General features: G+C 45.2%; 1 protein-coding gene and 1 long non-coding RNA gene across 5 annotated transcripts; both read left to right on the top strand.

Annotated features, from left to right (window-relative positions):
* The first annotated feature begins 250 nt into the window (after positions 1 to 250).
* LOC106591603 (lipopolysaccharide-induced tumor necrosis factor-alpha factor homolog) lies at positions 251 to 7,470 on the top strand. Of its 4 annotated transcripts, none has more exons than XM_045709437.2 (6): positions 251 to 419; positions 3,883 to 3,994; positions 4,584 to 4,708; positions 5,410 to 5,484; positions 6,025 to 6,175; positions 6,363 to 7,470. In XM_045709437.2, the coding sequence occupies exons 3-6, from the start codon at positions 4,585 to 4,587 to the stop codon at positions 6,466 to 6,468; spliced, it is 456 nt and encodes a 151-aa protein (XP_045565393.1). In that variant the 5' UTR covers positions 251 to 419; positions 3,883 to 3,994; position 4,584; the 3' UTR covers positions 6,469 to 7,470. The 4 variants fall into 4 exon arrangements, with proteins under 4 accessions (XP_045565393.1, XP_045565395.1, XP_014038297.1 ...); XM_045709439.2 differs by having other exon boundaries at positions 4,580 to 4,708; XM_014182822.3 differs by lacking the exon at positions 3,883 to 3,994 and having other exon boundaries at positions 256 to 419; positions 4,580 to 4,708.
* Positions 7,471 to 7,888: 418 nt separating this feature from the next.
* On the top strand, positions 7,889 to 13,666 carry LOC145862531 (uncharacterized). Its single transcript, XR_014381979.1, has 4 exons — positions 7,889 to 8,004; positions 9,315 to 9,374; positions 9,828 to 9,980; positions 13,286 to 13,666. It is a non-coding gene; the product is annotated as an uncharacterized LOC145862531 (long non-coding RNA).
* Positions 13,667 to 16,495: the final 2,829 nt, after the last annotated feature.

Genomic DNA, 16,495 nt, shown 5'->3' with positions numbered 1-16,495 from the left:
CTGAATTATGTTCTAATAGTCTAACTGCGTCTCAAATGACACCCTGTTCCCTAGATACAGAAGTGCACTTCATTTGACCAGGGATCATTGTCATTTGGAAAATGCCCCTGGTGTGAGTGGAATTTCCTGTTTCCTGTTATACTGGGATTTGTCATCACACAGTGATGATGCAATTACACTGGAACTAGTGAGTGACCAATGGGTGTAGTTATTTTCCATCAGGCTTGTGTTCACTATTCAGCCACTTAAGATAACGTTGTTACCTCATCTGCCTCACTCCTCCCTCACTCCTCCCCTCTGTGTATGCGCTCGTTCTCGCTCTCTTTCCTACTGGTTCACTTTCTCTCGAGGGAGTCGCAGCTCTGATCTTTAGGTCCACACAGTCCACAGTACCTCGTCTCCTCCAGGACTCCAAAAAGGTAAGGGGCTGTCGCTCTGCTCATTGCTGGGAAAGGGTGCTCTGAGATGGGGGGTTTCAGAGTGGTTCTTTGCAGGATATAATAAAATATGAAAGAGTTGTGTGTAGGCCTAGGAATATCTGTGTTTGTTTTGTGTGTGTTGCTACGTGAGAAGGAAAAGACTTGTTAGAAGTGGGGTGTTTTTTTAATCGGTTTAGAGACAACACAGCACCAGTCACCCTACCATCTTCTAACTCTGTCTTGGTGCCTAATGTTTGACAGCGCTGTTAGATGTGTACACACAGACAGCTCTGTTAGATGTGTACACACAGACAGCGCTGTTAATGTGTACACACAGACAGCGCTGTTAGATGTGTACACACAGACAGCGCTGTTAGATGTGTACACACAGACAGCGCTGTTAGATGTGTACACACAGACAGCTCTGTTAGATGTGTACACACTGACAGCGCTGTTAGATGTGTACACACTGACAGCGCTGTTAGATGTGTACACATAGACAGCTCTGTTAGATGTGTACACACAGACAGCGCTGTTAGATGTGTACACACAGGCAGCGCTGTTAGATGTGTACACACAGGCAGCGCTGTTAGATGTGTACACACAGGCAGCGCTGTTAGATGTGTACACACAGACAGCGCTGTTAGATGTGTACACACAGGCAGCGCTGTTAGATGTGTACACACAGGCAGCTCTGTTAGATGTGTACACACAGACAGCTCTGTTAGATGTGTACACACAGACAGCGCTGTTAGATGTGTACACACAGACAGCGCTGTTAGATGTGTACACACAGACAGCGCTGTTAGATGTGTACACACAGACAGCGCTGTTAGATGTGTACACACAGACAGCGCTGTTAGATGTGTACACACAGACAGCGCTGTTAGATGTGTACACACAGACAGTGGCAAACTGTACTTCACACATCAGTGAATTTGATAGCTAACCAAACCATGATATCATTAATGGGGAAATGTCCAGCTGTTCTGTGAGATGTTGGATTAAGGAAATGTAAATAAAGCCTTTCGTAAATGTTTAACTGACTAGGATGTGTGAGTTTGGGTTTCTGCCCATTGTAAATGGGTATAGTAAAGGTCAAGGTTGGGGTCAATTTGAATTGAAGTCAGTTAGTTTAGGCAGTAATCTGAAATAATTTTTAAAAGGAAATCTATATTGAATGACTTCTCAATAAATGGAAGAGAAGAAGCCATTTATTTTAAAGATGTTAAATGTTTTACATTCTTTATGAAGCATGTGACAAATACAATTTGATTTGATTTCCATAATGAACTCTCCCAACTTCACAGTACAGCCCCCCAACTTTCTTTCTCTCTCTCTCACACCCACAATCACACACACACACACACACACACACACACACACACACACACACACACACACACACACCATTAACACACGTACACACAGACTTCTTTTGCATCCTTTTATCTTGTCAATCACATTAGCAAGAAATGCCTCATCTAAGAATTTAAACTTCACTTGATGGCCCACCCAACTTTAACTGTCTTGATCAGTCTCTCTCTCTCTCTCTCTCTCTCTCTCTCTCTCTCTCTCTCTCTCACACACACACCATACAGTGAGCGGGCAGTCTGTATCAGGCTCCATTGTGTAGTGTGCTTGGCAGCTGATTGTTGTTCTGTTTGGTCTCTGACCCAGTCTTGAGGGAATCCCTAATGGCCCCATGTTACCTTTTGTAGTGTACTACTGTTGACCAGGGCCCATAGGGTAGACTACTACTGTTGACCAGGGCCCATAGGGTAGGATACTACTGTTGACCAGGGCCCATAGGGTAGTGTACTACTGTTGACCAGGGCCCATAGGGTAGAGTACTACTGTTGACCAGGGCCCATAGGGTACTACTGTTGACCAGGGCCCATAAGGTAGAGTACTACTGTTGACCAGGGCCCGTAGGGTACTACTGTTGACCAGGGCCCATAGGGTAGAGTACTACTGTTGACCACGGCCCATAGGGTAGAGTACTACTGTTGACCAGGGCCCATAGGGTAGAGTACTACTGTTGACCAGGGCCCATAGGGTAGAGTACTACTGTTGACCAGGTCCCGTAGGGTACTACTCTTGAATCGTTATTGCGTTGATTCGATCACAATTCCCACAGTAAAGGGAAACGTTGATAGTGTTAACGGGGAAAACTAGAAAGTTGAGGGAGGTTCAATCTCGTGCTTCTCTGCGCGGGCTGATTTTTCTTCTGCGGAGCAGCAGTCCCCCGCAACACACACACACACACACACACACACACACACACACACTAAACAACTCTACCTCACTTCCTGATGATCCCGTGGAACAAAGTCCAACAGATAAGCCTCCGTAACAGCTTCATAACAACACCATCGTCAACTACATGATGCTGTATCATATTTAGTGCAATGCTTTTGACAAGGGCCCATGGGGAATAGTGTGTCATTTGGGATTCGGAAAGTATTCAGAACCCTTGACTTTTTCCACATTTTGTTACGTTACAGCCCTATTCTTAAATTGATTAAATAGTTTTTTTCCCCCTCATCAATCTGCACATAATACCCCATAATGACAAAGTAAAAACAGTTTTTTAGAAACGTTAGCTAATGTGTAAAAAACAAACAAATGAAAATATCACATTTACATAAGTATTCAGACCCTTTACTCAGTACTTTGTTGAAGCACCTTTGGCAGTGATTACAGCCTTGAGTCTTCTTGGGTATGACGCTACAAGCTTGGCACACCTGTATTTGGGCTTTGGCTGGGCCTGTCTGGGCTTTGGCTGGGCCACTCAAGGACAATCAGAGACTTGTCCCGAAGCCACACCTGCGTTGTCTTGGCTGTGTGCTTAGGGTCGTTGTCCTGTTGGAAGGTGAACCTTCACCCCAGTCTGAGTTCCTGAGCACTCAGGATCAGGTTTTCATCAAGGATCTCTCTGTACTTTGCTCCATTAATCTTTGCCTCGATCCTGACTAGTCTCCCAGTCCCTGTCGCTGAAAACCATCGGGATGGTGCCAGGTTTCCTCCAGATGTGACGATTGGCATTCAGGCCAAAGAGTTCAATCTTGGTTTCATCAGACCTGAGAATCTTGTTTCTGATGGTCCCAGAGTCCTTTAGGTGCCTTTTGGCAAACTCCAAGCTGGCTGTCATGTGCCTTTTACTGAGTGCTTCCATCTGGCCACTCTACCATAAAGGCTTGATTGGTGGAGTGCTGCAGAGATTGTTGCCCTTCTGGAAGGTTCTCCCATCTCCACAGAGGAACTCTAGAGCTCTGTCAGAGTAACCATCGGGTCCTTGGTCACCTCCCTGGCCCTTCTCCCCCAATTGCTCAGTTTGGCCGGGCGTTCAGCTCTAGGTAGAGTCTTGTTGGTTCCAATCTTCTTCCATTTAAGAATGATGAAGGCCACTGTGTTCTTGGGGACCTTCAATGCTGCATATTTTTTTGGTACCCTTCCCCAGATCTGTGCCTCGACACAATCCTGTCTCGGAGCTCTACGGACAATTCCTTCGACCTCATGGCTTGGTTTTTGCTGTGACATGCACTGTCAACTGTGGGACCTTACATAGACAGGTGTGTGCCTTTCCAAATCATGTCCAATCAATTGAATTTACCACAGGTGGACTCCAATCAAGTTGTAGAAACATTTCAAGGATGATCAATGGAAACAGGATGCACCTGAGCTGAAATTTCGAGTCAATTTCATAGCAAAGGGTCTGAATATTTATGTAAATAATGTATTTCTGTTTTGTTTTTTTGAAATTTTCAAACATTTTCAAGAACCTGTTTTTGCTTTGTCATTATGGGGTATTGAGTGTAAATTTAGGATGATATTTAAAAAAAAATGTAATCCATTTTAGAATAAGGCTGTGATTTAAATAAATGTGGAAAAAGTCAAGGGGTCTGAATACTTTCCCGAATGCACTGTATTTATAGCGCAGCAGTATAATCTATGCATTTCCTTATGATGTGTAGATTTTTATGAAAGATAATTTGTTCTTAACGACTGACCTGGTTACTGTAAGTAAAGGTTATTGATGAGCCTGAGGTTAGAATGAATCAGGAAGTTAGAATTTGTATTTATTTATTGAACCAGGATGTCCCATTGGGATAAATGTGATATTGTGCCTTCAACTCTCTCTCTCAACCCCACCCCAGACAGTATGGAGAAGAGCCAGTTTGGACCCCCGCAGGACGTGTCGGCTCCCCCCTACCCCGGCCTCCCAGCGGGCTACCAGGGAAGTGGAGGGGGAACAGCCTACCCCCCTCAGTCTGGCTTCCAGGGAGGTAAGAGATCAGATCTACACTGATACTCTTAGGGACAGTTTTAAATTTACACTCTTAGAAAATAAGGCGTGATCTAGAACCTTCCTGGAACCTGAAAGGGTTCTTCCTGGAACCTAAATGGGTGCTCCTATGGGGACAGCCGGTGTGTGTGTCACGATAGCCATAGATGTCATGAACATCATTGTTAAGTACTGACCAACCACTCTGTATCTCTGGGTTTGTGTTCCCATAATGCTGGCCAACCACTCTGTATCCCTGGGTTTGTGGTCCCATAATGCTGGCCAACCATTCTGTATCCCTGGGTTTGTGTTCCCATAATGCTGGCCAACCACTCTGTATCCCTGGGTTTGTGGTCCCATAATGCTGGCCAACCACTCTGTATCCCTGGGTTTGTGGTCCCATAATGCTGGCCAACCATTTTGTATCCCTGGGTTTGTGTTCCCATAATGTTGGCCAACCATTCTGTATCCCTGGGTTTGTGTTCCCATAATGCTGGCCAACCACTCTGTATCCCTGGGTTTGTGTTCCCATAATGCTGGCCAACCACTCTGTATCCCTGGGTTTGTAGTCCCATAATGCTGGCCAACCATTCTGTATCCCTGGGTTTGTGTTCCCATAATGCTGGCCAACCACTCTGTATCCCTGGGTTTGTGATAAATGACACAGTGTATTGATGTATTTATCTATCCCTTATTTATCAGGTCCCCAACCCGGCATGTACCCACCACCTCCCCAATACGACATGGGCATGGCACAACCTACAAATCCCCCTGGGGGTGAGTGTCACACACACACACACACACACACACACACACACACTGAATAAAACTCCAAACTGACCAAAACTACCTCAATCGGTTCCTTATTTTATTATTCACAGTACCCCGTGAAAAACGAGAACCAAGTTGTACACACACAAGGTATTGGCTGGACGTCCTGGCCTTAGCAACCCCTCGAATCCTCTACCTCTGTAGGGGTGTGAAATATAGAACTAACAACAAGCGACACAATTTTTTGGGGCCCTAAGTTGTTCTATCCAGTTCTATCCTGTTCTATCTAGCTCTGTCCAGTTCTATCCCATTCTATTGAGTTCTATCCTGTTCTATCCTGTTCCATCTAGCTCTGTCCAGTTCTATCCCATTCTATTGAGTTCTATCCAGTTCTATCTGGTTCTGACCAGTATTTCCCTCTCCCTACAGTAACCCGGGTGGTGGTGATTCTTTCTAGTCCTGTCCAGTTCTATCCCATTCGATCCAATTCCATGAAGTTATATCCAGTTTTATCTGGTTCTAACCAGTATTCTCCTCCCTCTGCAGTAACCCAGGTGGTGGTGATGCAGCAGCCGCTGCCTAGAGACGTGTCCGGCCAGATGACGTGTCCCCACTGTCAGGTCCAGGTTCTGACAGAGACCACACACACCACTGGACTGCTCACCTGGGTCATCTGTGGATCACTCGGCTTCTTCCTGTAAGTTGTACACGCATACACACACACACACACACACACACAGACACACATGTACCATATGCAGACATGTGGCACACATTCTTTTTTTCTCTCTCTCACAAACACACATACACTGTACAGATGGATACACACACTGAATCCCTTCTCTCTCTCTCTACCCCACCTCTCTCTCTCTCTCTCTCTCTAGGTGCTGGCCATGCTGTTTGATTCCGTTCTGTGTTGACTCCTGTAAGGACGTAGAACACCGCTGCCCCAACTGCAGGAGAGTGATCCACATCCACAAACGCATGTGAACAGACCTAGACCTGACACCTGCCACAAAGTGATCCACATCCACAAACGCATGGGAACAGACCAAGATGAGACACCTGCCACAAAGTGATCCACATCCACAACTAGCCCCGGCCCACAGCCACTGCTGCCACAAAGTGATCCATACCTTTATGAATCCATTCCAATACACCACTAGTCTACACCACTACACTACACCACTAGTCTACACCACTACACCACTAGTCTACTCCACTACACAACTACTCTACCCCACTAGTCTACACCATGACACCACTAGTCTACTCCACTACACAACTAGTCTACACCACTACACCACTAGTCTACACCATGACACCACTAGTCTACACCACTAGTAGGTCCAATAACGCTTTTAGTACCTGAGTAACGGTGACTCATATTTCCAACCATAACACACACACACTTGTGAAGCAATGTGCTCCTCATGAAAATGGAATGGCTGTTGGTGAGAAGTCACAGTGTAAAGACACTAGTCTGTCTGTGGCTGAGATGACTACTGGAAGACCAGCTTAACATTGACTAGTGTCAGTGTGTAACAAGCTAAGGCCACTTCTAGCAGACCTTTACACTGATTGTAATGTATGTTTGCTTTCATTCTGTGAATCTTCATGTTAGACAGAAAGTATGATTCTATTTGTATTGACGTTGGTATCGATTGGTTGTTGGGTTTTTGAAGGGACAGTCCACAGTTGAAACAATAAAAAAGCTGAACCCTGCCTCTGTTTTTATAAAAAGCTGCGGGATGGGGCTGGAGAAATGTAACCGCTCTCAAAGACAGAGCTATGCATGCAATGACTGATCATCCAAAAATTGTAGCTTATATTTTGGGTTCTGATGGGGTACAACAGTTGAACTAAGCACAAGAGGCAGTCATAAGTTATATTCTTCAAGATCCAAAAAAATGATGTATTAACTGCGGATTGCCCCTTTAATTGATATACAATATTTGTTTTAGTAAAGGCAATAAAAACTTTGACTTTTGAGATGATAGTGGCCCTTTATTCCAGAAACACACTTTAATATTTCTTTCTAAAATGTATTCATCTGAAAAAAGGCCTGTGTTAGGTGGGTTATCTACCTTTTTTCCAAACACCAATGGACCAATGTTAAAGTAATATCTAGTCTGCATTACGTTCTAATAGTCTAACTGTAGCTTTCTCATCATGATGATACTGTTTCGTGTTTGATGCTCTCTGTCTGCTCAACAAAAACCACATTTTCCAACCACAACAATCTGTTTATTGACAACTAACAGCATAACCACAATGTCTAAACCCCCCCCCCCCCCCCCCCCCCACACACACACACACACACACACACACACACACACACACACACACACACACACACACACACACACACACACACACACACACACACACACACACACACACACTCTCTCTCTCTGTCTGTCTCTGTCTGCCACTCTCGGTGCTTGAGTTTCGTTGTCTCTTGAGGGAGTTGCATTTCTCATCTGTTGCACTACAGTACCTCGTCTCCTCCAGGGCTCCAGACAGGTACGGGACTGTCACTCTGCTCCTGGCTGGGATAGGGTGTTCTGAGCTGGTGTAAGGTGTGCTGGGATCGGGTGTTCTGAGCTGGTGTAAGGTGGGCTGGGATCGGGTGTTCTGAGCTGGGGGAAGGTGGGTTGGGATAGGGTGTTCTGAGCTGGGGTAAGGTGGGTTGGGATAGGGTGTTCTGAGCTGGGGGAAGGTGGGCTGGGATCGGGTGTTCTGAGCTGGGGTAAGGTGGGTTGGGATAGGGTGTTCTGAGCTGGGGTAAGGTGGGCTGGGATCGGGTGTTCTGAGCTGGGGTAAGGTGGGCTGGGATCGGGTGTTCTGAGCTGGGGTAAGGTGGGCTGGGATAGGGTGTTCTGAGCTGGGATAAGGTGGGCTGGGATAGGGTGTTCTGAGCTGGGGTAAGGTGGGCTGGGATAGGGTGTTCTGAGCTGGGGTAAGGTGGGCTGGGATAGGGTGTTCTGAGCTGGGGTAAGGTGGGCTGGGATAGGGTGTTCTGAGCTGGGGTAAGGTGGGCTGGGATCGGGTGTTCTGAGCTGGGGTAAGGTGGGCTGGGAAAGGGTGTTCTGAGCTGGGGTAAGGTGTAAGGTGGGCTGGAGTGAGGGGGTTAGAGTGGATAAAGATAAATGCTTGTTAGAAGAGGGGTGTCTTTTAATTTTGTTTAGAGAAAACACACAACTCGTCCATACCTTATTTGAGAGGTGAGGATTTTTTGTATGGAGGTCAATGAGAGAGTGTTCAATTTGGTTAACAAAAACGGCAATGGCTTACTTGCAATGTGTGGCTTATTTGATGGAGATAAGTTTGGTAATGATTAAGTCGTTACAAGAGTACTGATATAAGTAGGACATGTGATATCCCGACAACTTTGAGAAAAAACACTTTATATCAGAATTGTGCCTGGTCACCACTAGTTACTACAGCCACAAAGTCCTAAACCCCACTTAAAAATGTATCTTCTTAAAATTTGATTTTAAACCGAACCCTAACCACACTGCTAACCTTATATCTAACCCTAACCTTAAAATAATACCAAAAAAGCAGATTTTAGTTTTCATGCATTTTTTACGATATAGCTAATTTTGACTGTGTCTGTGGTAACTAGTATAAACCGTTGTGTCTGTTGTTCACAGTGTATCTACCCTCTCATTGGCTAGAATGGTCTCACCTGATCTTGCTTTTTTTTTTACAACTCCTCCCGACAGCACCACTACACCAGCCCCCTGGCAGCTAAAGAGATATTTCACTGGAGATTCAATAGAGATATTTATTGGTGGATTTATTCATTGACATTTATCTCTTATTATCAGTTCTCCAACCAGACATGAACCAACCACCTCCCCAGACACAACCTACAATCACCCCTGGTGGTGAGTCTCACACACACACACCCTGAAGTAAACCCATAACTGATGCACCAGAACTAACTAAATCGGTTCCTCATTTTGTTATTCACAGTTCCCCATGTGGAAAACCAGAGAACAGTTGTTTGTGGAAGGAAATTCTGACATAAGCAACACCTGGTCTTAGCAACCTGGCCTTAGCAACCCCTCTGACATGATATGAGGTCGTCGGGGTGCTAGTTCCTCATCCTCTACCCCGCATCTCTGAGGACGTGTGACATAGAGATCAAACAACAACAGAAACAGTTAACTGTAGTTCAAGTTCAATCCACTATTAAAATGGTAATCTCCCATAGAAATATCATCTCATTCTAGTTCTGTGATAACTCCATCCAAAGAGGTTCCATCCGGTTCTGACCAGTTATATCCGGTTCTGACCAGTTATATCTGGTTCTAACCAGTATTCTCCTCCCTCTGTAGTAACCCAGGTGGTGGTGATGCAGCAGCCGCTGCTAAGAGACGTACCCGGCCAGATGACGTGTCCACACTGTCAGGTCCAGGTTCTGACAGAGACCACACACACACCACTGGACTGCTCACCTGGCTCATCTGTGTAGCCCTCTGCTGCTTCATGTGAGTTACACACACACACACACACACACACACACACACACACACACACACACACACACACACACACACACACACACACACACACACACACACACACACACACACACACACACACACACACACACACACACAACACACAACACACAACACACAACACACACACACAGTGGTGGCAGGTAACCTAGTGGTTAGAGTGTTGGACAAGTAACCGAAAGGTTGCTAGATCGAATCCCCGAGCTGACAAGGTAAAAATCTGTCGTTCTGCCCCTGAACAGTGTTCCAGTGTTCCTAACACACTGTTCCTAGGCCGTCATTGTAAATAAGATTTTTTTTCTTAACTGACTTGCCTAGTTAAATCAAATCAAATGTTATTGGTCACATACACATGGTTAGCAGATGTTAAGTCGAGTGTAGCGAAATGCTTGTGCTTCTAGTTCCGACCATGCAGTAATATCTAACAAGTAATCTAACAATTTCACAACAACTACCTTGTGTGTACGCCGAGGAACTTAAAACTTTCCACCTTCTCCACTACTGTCCCATCGATGTGGATAGGGGGCTGCTCCCTCTGCTGTTTCCTGAAGTCCACGATCATCTCCTTTGTTTTGTTGACATTGAGTGAGAGGTTGTTTTCCTGACACCACACTCCGAGGGCCCTCACCTCCTCCCTGTATGCCGTCTCGTTGTTGTTGGTAATCAAGCCTACCACTGTAGTGTCGTCTGCAAACTTGATGATTGAGTTGGAGGCGTGAATGGCCACGCAGTCATGGGTGAACAGGGAGTACAGGAGAAGACTAAGAACACACCCTTGTGGGGCCCCAGTGTTGAGGATCAGCGGGGTGGAGATGTTTCCTACCCTCACCACCTGGGGGCATCCCGTCAGAAAGTCCAGGACCCAGTTGCACAGGACGTGGTTGAGACCCAGGGTCTCGAGCTTAATGACGAGTTTGGAGGGTACTATGGTGTTAAATGCTGAGCTGTGATCGATGAACAGCATTCTTACATAGGTATTCCTCTTGTCCAGATGGGTTAGGGCAGTGTGGTTGCGATTGCGTCGTCTGTGGACCTATTGGGGTGGTAAGCAAATTGGAGTGGGTCTAGGGTGTCAGGTAGGGTGGAGGTGATATGATCCTTGACTAGTCTCTCAAAGCACTTCATGATGACAGAAGTGAGTGCTACGGGGCGATAGTAATTTAGCTCAGTTACCTTAGCTTTCTTGGGAACAGGAACAATGGTGGCCCTCTTGAAGCATGTGGGAACAGCAGACTGGGATAAGGATTGATTGAATATGTCCGTAAACACACCAGCCAGCTGGTCTGCGCATGCTCTGAGGACGCGGCCGGGGATGCTGACTGGGCCGGCAGCCTTGCGAGGGTTGACACGTATAATGTTTTACTCATGTTGGCTGCGGTGAAGAAGAGCCCGCAGGTTTTGGTAGCGGGCCGTGTCAGTGGCACTGTATTGTCCTCAAAGCGAGCAAAGAAGTTGTTTAGTTTGTCTGGGAGCAAGACATTGGTGTCCGCGACGGGGCTGGTTTTCTTTTGTAGTTTGACTTTATGTTGCCACATACGTCTCGTGTCTGAGCCGTTGAATTGCGACTCTACTTTGTCTCTATACTGATGCTTAGCTTGTTTGATTGCCTTGCGGAGGGAATAGCTACACTGTTTGTATTCGGTCATGTTTCCGGTCACCTTGCCATGATTAAAAGCAGTGGTTCGCGCTTTCAGTTTTGCGCGAATGCTGCCATCAATCCACGGTTTCTGGTTGGGGAAGGATTTAATAGTCACCGTGGGTACCACATCACTGATGCACTTGCTAATAAACTCACTCACCGAATCAGCGTATACATCAATGTCATTGTCCGATGCTATCCTGAACATATCCCAGTCCACGTGATCGAAGCAATCTTGAAGCGTGGAATCAGATTGGTCGGACCAGCGTTGAACAGACCTGAGCACGGGTGTTTCCTCTTTTAGTTTCTGTCTATAGGCTGGGAGCAACAAAATGGAGTCATGGTCAGATTTGCCAAAAGGAGGGCGAGGGAGGGCTTTGTATGCGTTGCGGAAATTAGAGTAGCAATGATCTAGTGTTGCCAGCCCGGGTAACGCATTCGATATGCTGAGAAAATTTAGGGAGCTTTGTTTTCAGATTAGCCTTGTTAAAATCCCCAGCTACAATAAATGCAGCCTCAGGATATGTGGTTTCCAATTTACATAGAGTCCAATGAAGTTCTTTCAGGGCCGTCGAGGTGTCTGCTTGGGGGGATATACACGACTGTGATTATAATCGAAGAGAATTCTCTAGGTAGATAATGCGGTCGGCATTTGATCGTAAGGAATTCTAGGTCAGGTGAACAAAAGGACTTGAGTTCCTGTATGTTGTTATGATCAAACCACGACTCGTTAATCATAAGGCATACACCCCTTCCCTTCTTCTTACCAGAGAGATGTTTGTTTCTGTCGGCGCGATGCGTGAAGAAACCAGGTGGCTGTACCGACTTTGATAACGTATCCCGAGTGAGCCATGTTTCCGTGAAACAAAGAATGTTACAATCTCTGATGTCTCTCTGGAAGCAACCCTTTGCACAAATTTCGTCTACCTCGTCAAGAGACTGGACATTGGCGAGTAGTATACTCGGGAGCGATGTGCCCGTCTACGGAGCCTGACCAGAAGACCGCTCCGTCTGCCCCTTCTACGGCGCCGTTGTTTTGGGTCGCCTACTGGGATCCGATCCATTGTCCTGGGTGGTGGTCCAAACAGAGGATCCGCTTTGGGAAAGTCTTATTCCTGGTCGTAATGTTGGTGAGTTGACGTTGCTCTTATATCCAATAGTTCCTCCTGGCTGTATGTAATAAGACTTAAGATTTCCTGGAGTAACAGTGTAAGAAATAATACGTAAAAAAACAAAATACTGCATAGTTTCCTAAGATCACAAAGCGAGGCGTCCATCTCGGTCGGCGCCAAAAAAACACGTGTGTGCCAGGCGCACAGGAATACACACACACAGTTTACAGGAATACACACACACAGGTTACAGGAATACACACACACAGGTTACAGGAACACACACACACAGGTTACAGGAATACACACACACAGGTTACAGGAACACACACACACACAGGTTACAGGAACACACACACACAGGTTACAGGAATACACACACACAGGTTACAGGAATACACACACACAGGTTACAGGAACACACACACACAGGTTACAGGAATACACACACACAGGTTACAGGAATACACACACACTGAATCTCCATCTCTCTCTCTATCTGTCTCTCTCTCTCTCTCTAGGTGCTGGCCATGCGGTTTGATTCCGTTCTGTGTTGACTCCTGTAAGGACGCAGAACACCGCTGCCCCAACTGCAAGACAGTGATCTACATCCACAAACGCATGTGAACAGACCTAGACCTGACACCTGCCACAAAGTGATCCACATGCACAACTAGCCCAACCCCGGCCCACAGACACTTCTGCCACAAAGTGATTCTTACCTATATTCATCTATTCCAGTAGTGTTGATCCTCTTAGGGAAACTGCAAACCCAGTTTAATGCACCAGGATTGGAAAGACAAATCACTACTGCAGTACCAGCTTTTCATCTACTGGGAATGTGTGACAGGGTATTATTATAGTCATAATTTACTATATCGTAAAAATTCATGAAAACAAAATGTGCTTCTTGGTCTTAATTTCAGGTTAAGGTTAGGTATTATGGTCAGCAGTGTGGTTATATTTGATGACTTTGTAGCTGTGCCAACTCTACAGAGCTGCCTCCAGGGCAAGATTCATGACAATAAATGCCAACCTGCCCCTAATTAGGGGGAACAGGTTAAAGAGTAGACAGCCATACAAATGTACGTGCAAAGACCACGTTTAATAGGTTTTATTCTAATTGTAATGAAGTTTTCAATTAAAACAGAACGTATTGTTCTTTGCAATGAATAACGGTCAAGTTTATTGATTGGTTGTTTGCTTTAAATGATTGATGAATAACAAGGATTTGAATCATCTCAATAATGACTTAGACTTTTGAGATGATCATGGTTATTGTATTCTTCAGAAACACACTCACACATTCCACACACCACACACACGCACACACACACACACGAACACACACACGCACACACCACCCGCTCTTCACTAATCTGTCTGCACTCTAACCCTTTAGTCACTAAAGCTTAGTGAGTCAGAGGTCTCTGGTCTGAGGTCAGTTTCCTGTTCCGTGGCATACTGGGCGTTGTCTCACAGTCAAATCAATATAGATTTGATATTACCACAGGTGCAGCGAAATCCTTGTGTTTCTAGCTCCAACAGTGCAGTAATATCTAGCAATACAAAACAATACACACAAAAACCACAAAGTTGAAAGAAATGAAGAAATATCAGAATGAGCAACGTCAAAGTCCAGGATATGCAGTGCCTTCAGAAAGTATTCACACCCCTTGACTTTTTCCACATTTTGTTGTGTTTCAAAGTGGGATTAAAATGGATTTAATTATCGTTATTGATACACACAAGAAACTGTTGAGCGTGAAAAACCCAGCAGTGTTGCAGTTCTTGACACACTCAAACCGGTGCGCCTGGCAACTACTACCATACCATGCTCAAAGGCACTTACATGTTTTGTCTCGCCCATCCACCCTCTGAAGGGCACACATACACAATCCATGTCTCAATTGTCTCAAGGTTTAAAAATCTTTTTTTTAACCCGTCTCCTCCACTTTGTTAGGTTCTCATTCTCAGAGTATAAAACTCAACGGACATTTATGAAAGCTTAACCAAGTTTATTACCCAGAGGGTCGATACAGCTGCATTCAGACAAAGACATGGTTTCCCCCATGGTAGTATTCATACCCCCCTTTGGGTGGAGTCTTCTCCTCATCTCTAAACAGTGCATCGTTATTTCTAGTCAGGGAGCTGAGTGATCTGGGCCTTCAACTGTTCCTCCCATTATCAGTACTGCCACATGCCATCGTGTTCCCTGCACTCAGCCCCTCCCAAGCTTCATTATGGCATCCCTCATGTCTCTTTTCTAACTAATGTTCCTATATTTCTGAGTATAACAATGTTCCAAGTTTAACCCCAAAACCAACACCTTCGTCTACACTGATTAAATTGGATTCAACAGGTGACATCAATAAGGGATCATAGCTTTCACCTGGATTCACCTGGTCAGTCTAGGTCATGGAAAGAGCAGGTGTTCTTAATGTTTTGTACACTTAGTATGGGCTAAACAGTATGTAAACATGTAAAAGTGACCAGTGTTCAATGAGTCTATGTACATAGTGCTGCAGTCTCTAAGGTTCAGGGCAGGGCAGGTAACTGGGCGCAGTGGTGACTGTTAATCAGTCTGATGGCCTTGAGATAGAAGCTTTTTATAAAGTTTCTCAGTCCCAGCTTCGATACACCTGTACTGTCTCCGTCTTCAAGATGGTAGAGGGGTGTACAGGCCGTGGCTCGTTTGGAGCAACTTAGAAATTTGACGTTTGGAGAAACGTGGATAAACGTCAGAGGCTGAAGTCCAATTGGTAAAACTGTGAGATCTTGTTGAGATCAAAGCTGAATGTCTTCAAGATTAAATCGTGTCAGCATTCTACATAACACAACCCAATATAATAACCTAGTATAAAGTTGCTGTAAGACAGAAAATACCACCTCATTTCCTATGAGATTTTAGGGTGATATTGCTCGCAGTTCTCTCATGCGGCCAGAACTCAACAGCGCACGCCACTCGGAAAAATATGTGCTTTAATTGACACTAAACACAGGTATGCTACAGTTTGTTAAAACCATCTTCTTTAAAATGTGCTCACTGTACATAAATCAAAACAACACTGTACAACTCAACAAGATCTAAATACAGATCCCTGTTAAACTGATGGAGAACAAATGGTTGGTATGCAGGTGCTGCATGGACATTTCACTGGTAAAACATGAGGAATTATCATTCACCATTGACAGTGAGAAATGTGAAGGGAGGGTGACCACAACAATGTGTGTGTAAAGTAGAGGTAAAGAGACACAGAACGTGATTAGGACCTTCAGCTGTTGGGAAGAGGCTTCCAGGAGGGCTGGACGGGGGCGGGACAGGGAAGGGGAGGGACAGGGGCGGGCCGGTTACCTACAGACGTTTTTTCCATCAGGCTTGTGTAGCTCATCATCACTATTCAGTCACTTCAGATGAAGTTATTACCTTATCTGCCTGACACCTCCCTAGCAGCTTAGCCTGCCCCCCTCTCTCTATTGCTCAGTTCAATTCTTTATTGGCATGGGAAACATATGTTAACATTGCCAAAGCAAGTGAAGTAGATAATAAACAAAAGTGAAATAAACAATACAAATTAACAGTAAACATTACACTCACAAAAGTTCCAAAATAATAAAGACATTTCAAATGTCATATTATGTGCAAATAGTTAAAGTCTGTGTTTGTGTGTGTGTGTGTGTGTCTTCCTCTCTCTATCACACTCTCTCTCTCTCTTCCTCTCTCTCACTCT

The sequence above is a fragment of the Salmo salar genome, chromosome 02 (assembly GCF_965601325.2).
Source record: "Salmo salar chromosome 02, fSalSal1, whole genome shotgun sequence".
Classification (NCBI taxonomy): domain Eukaryota; kingdom Metazoa; phylum Chordata; class Actinopteri; order Salmoniformes; family Salmonidae; genus Salmo; species Salmo salar.
Note: the sequence above shows the minus strand (reverse complement) of the source record. Positions and strands in the feature narration are given on the sequence as shown.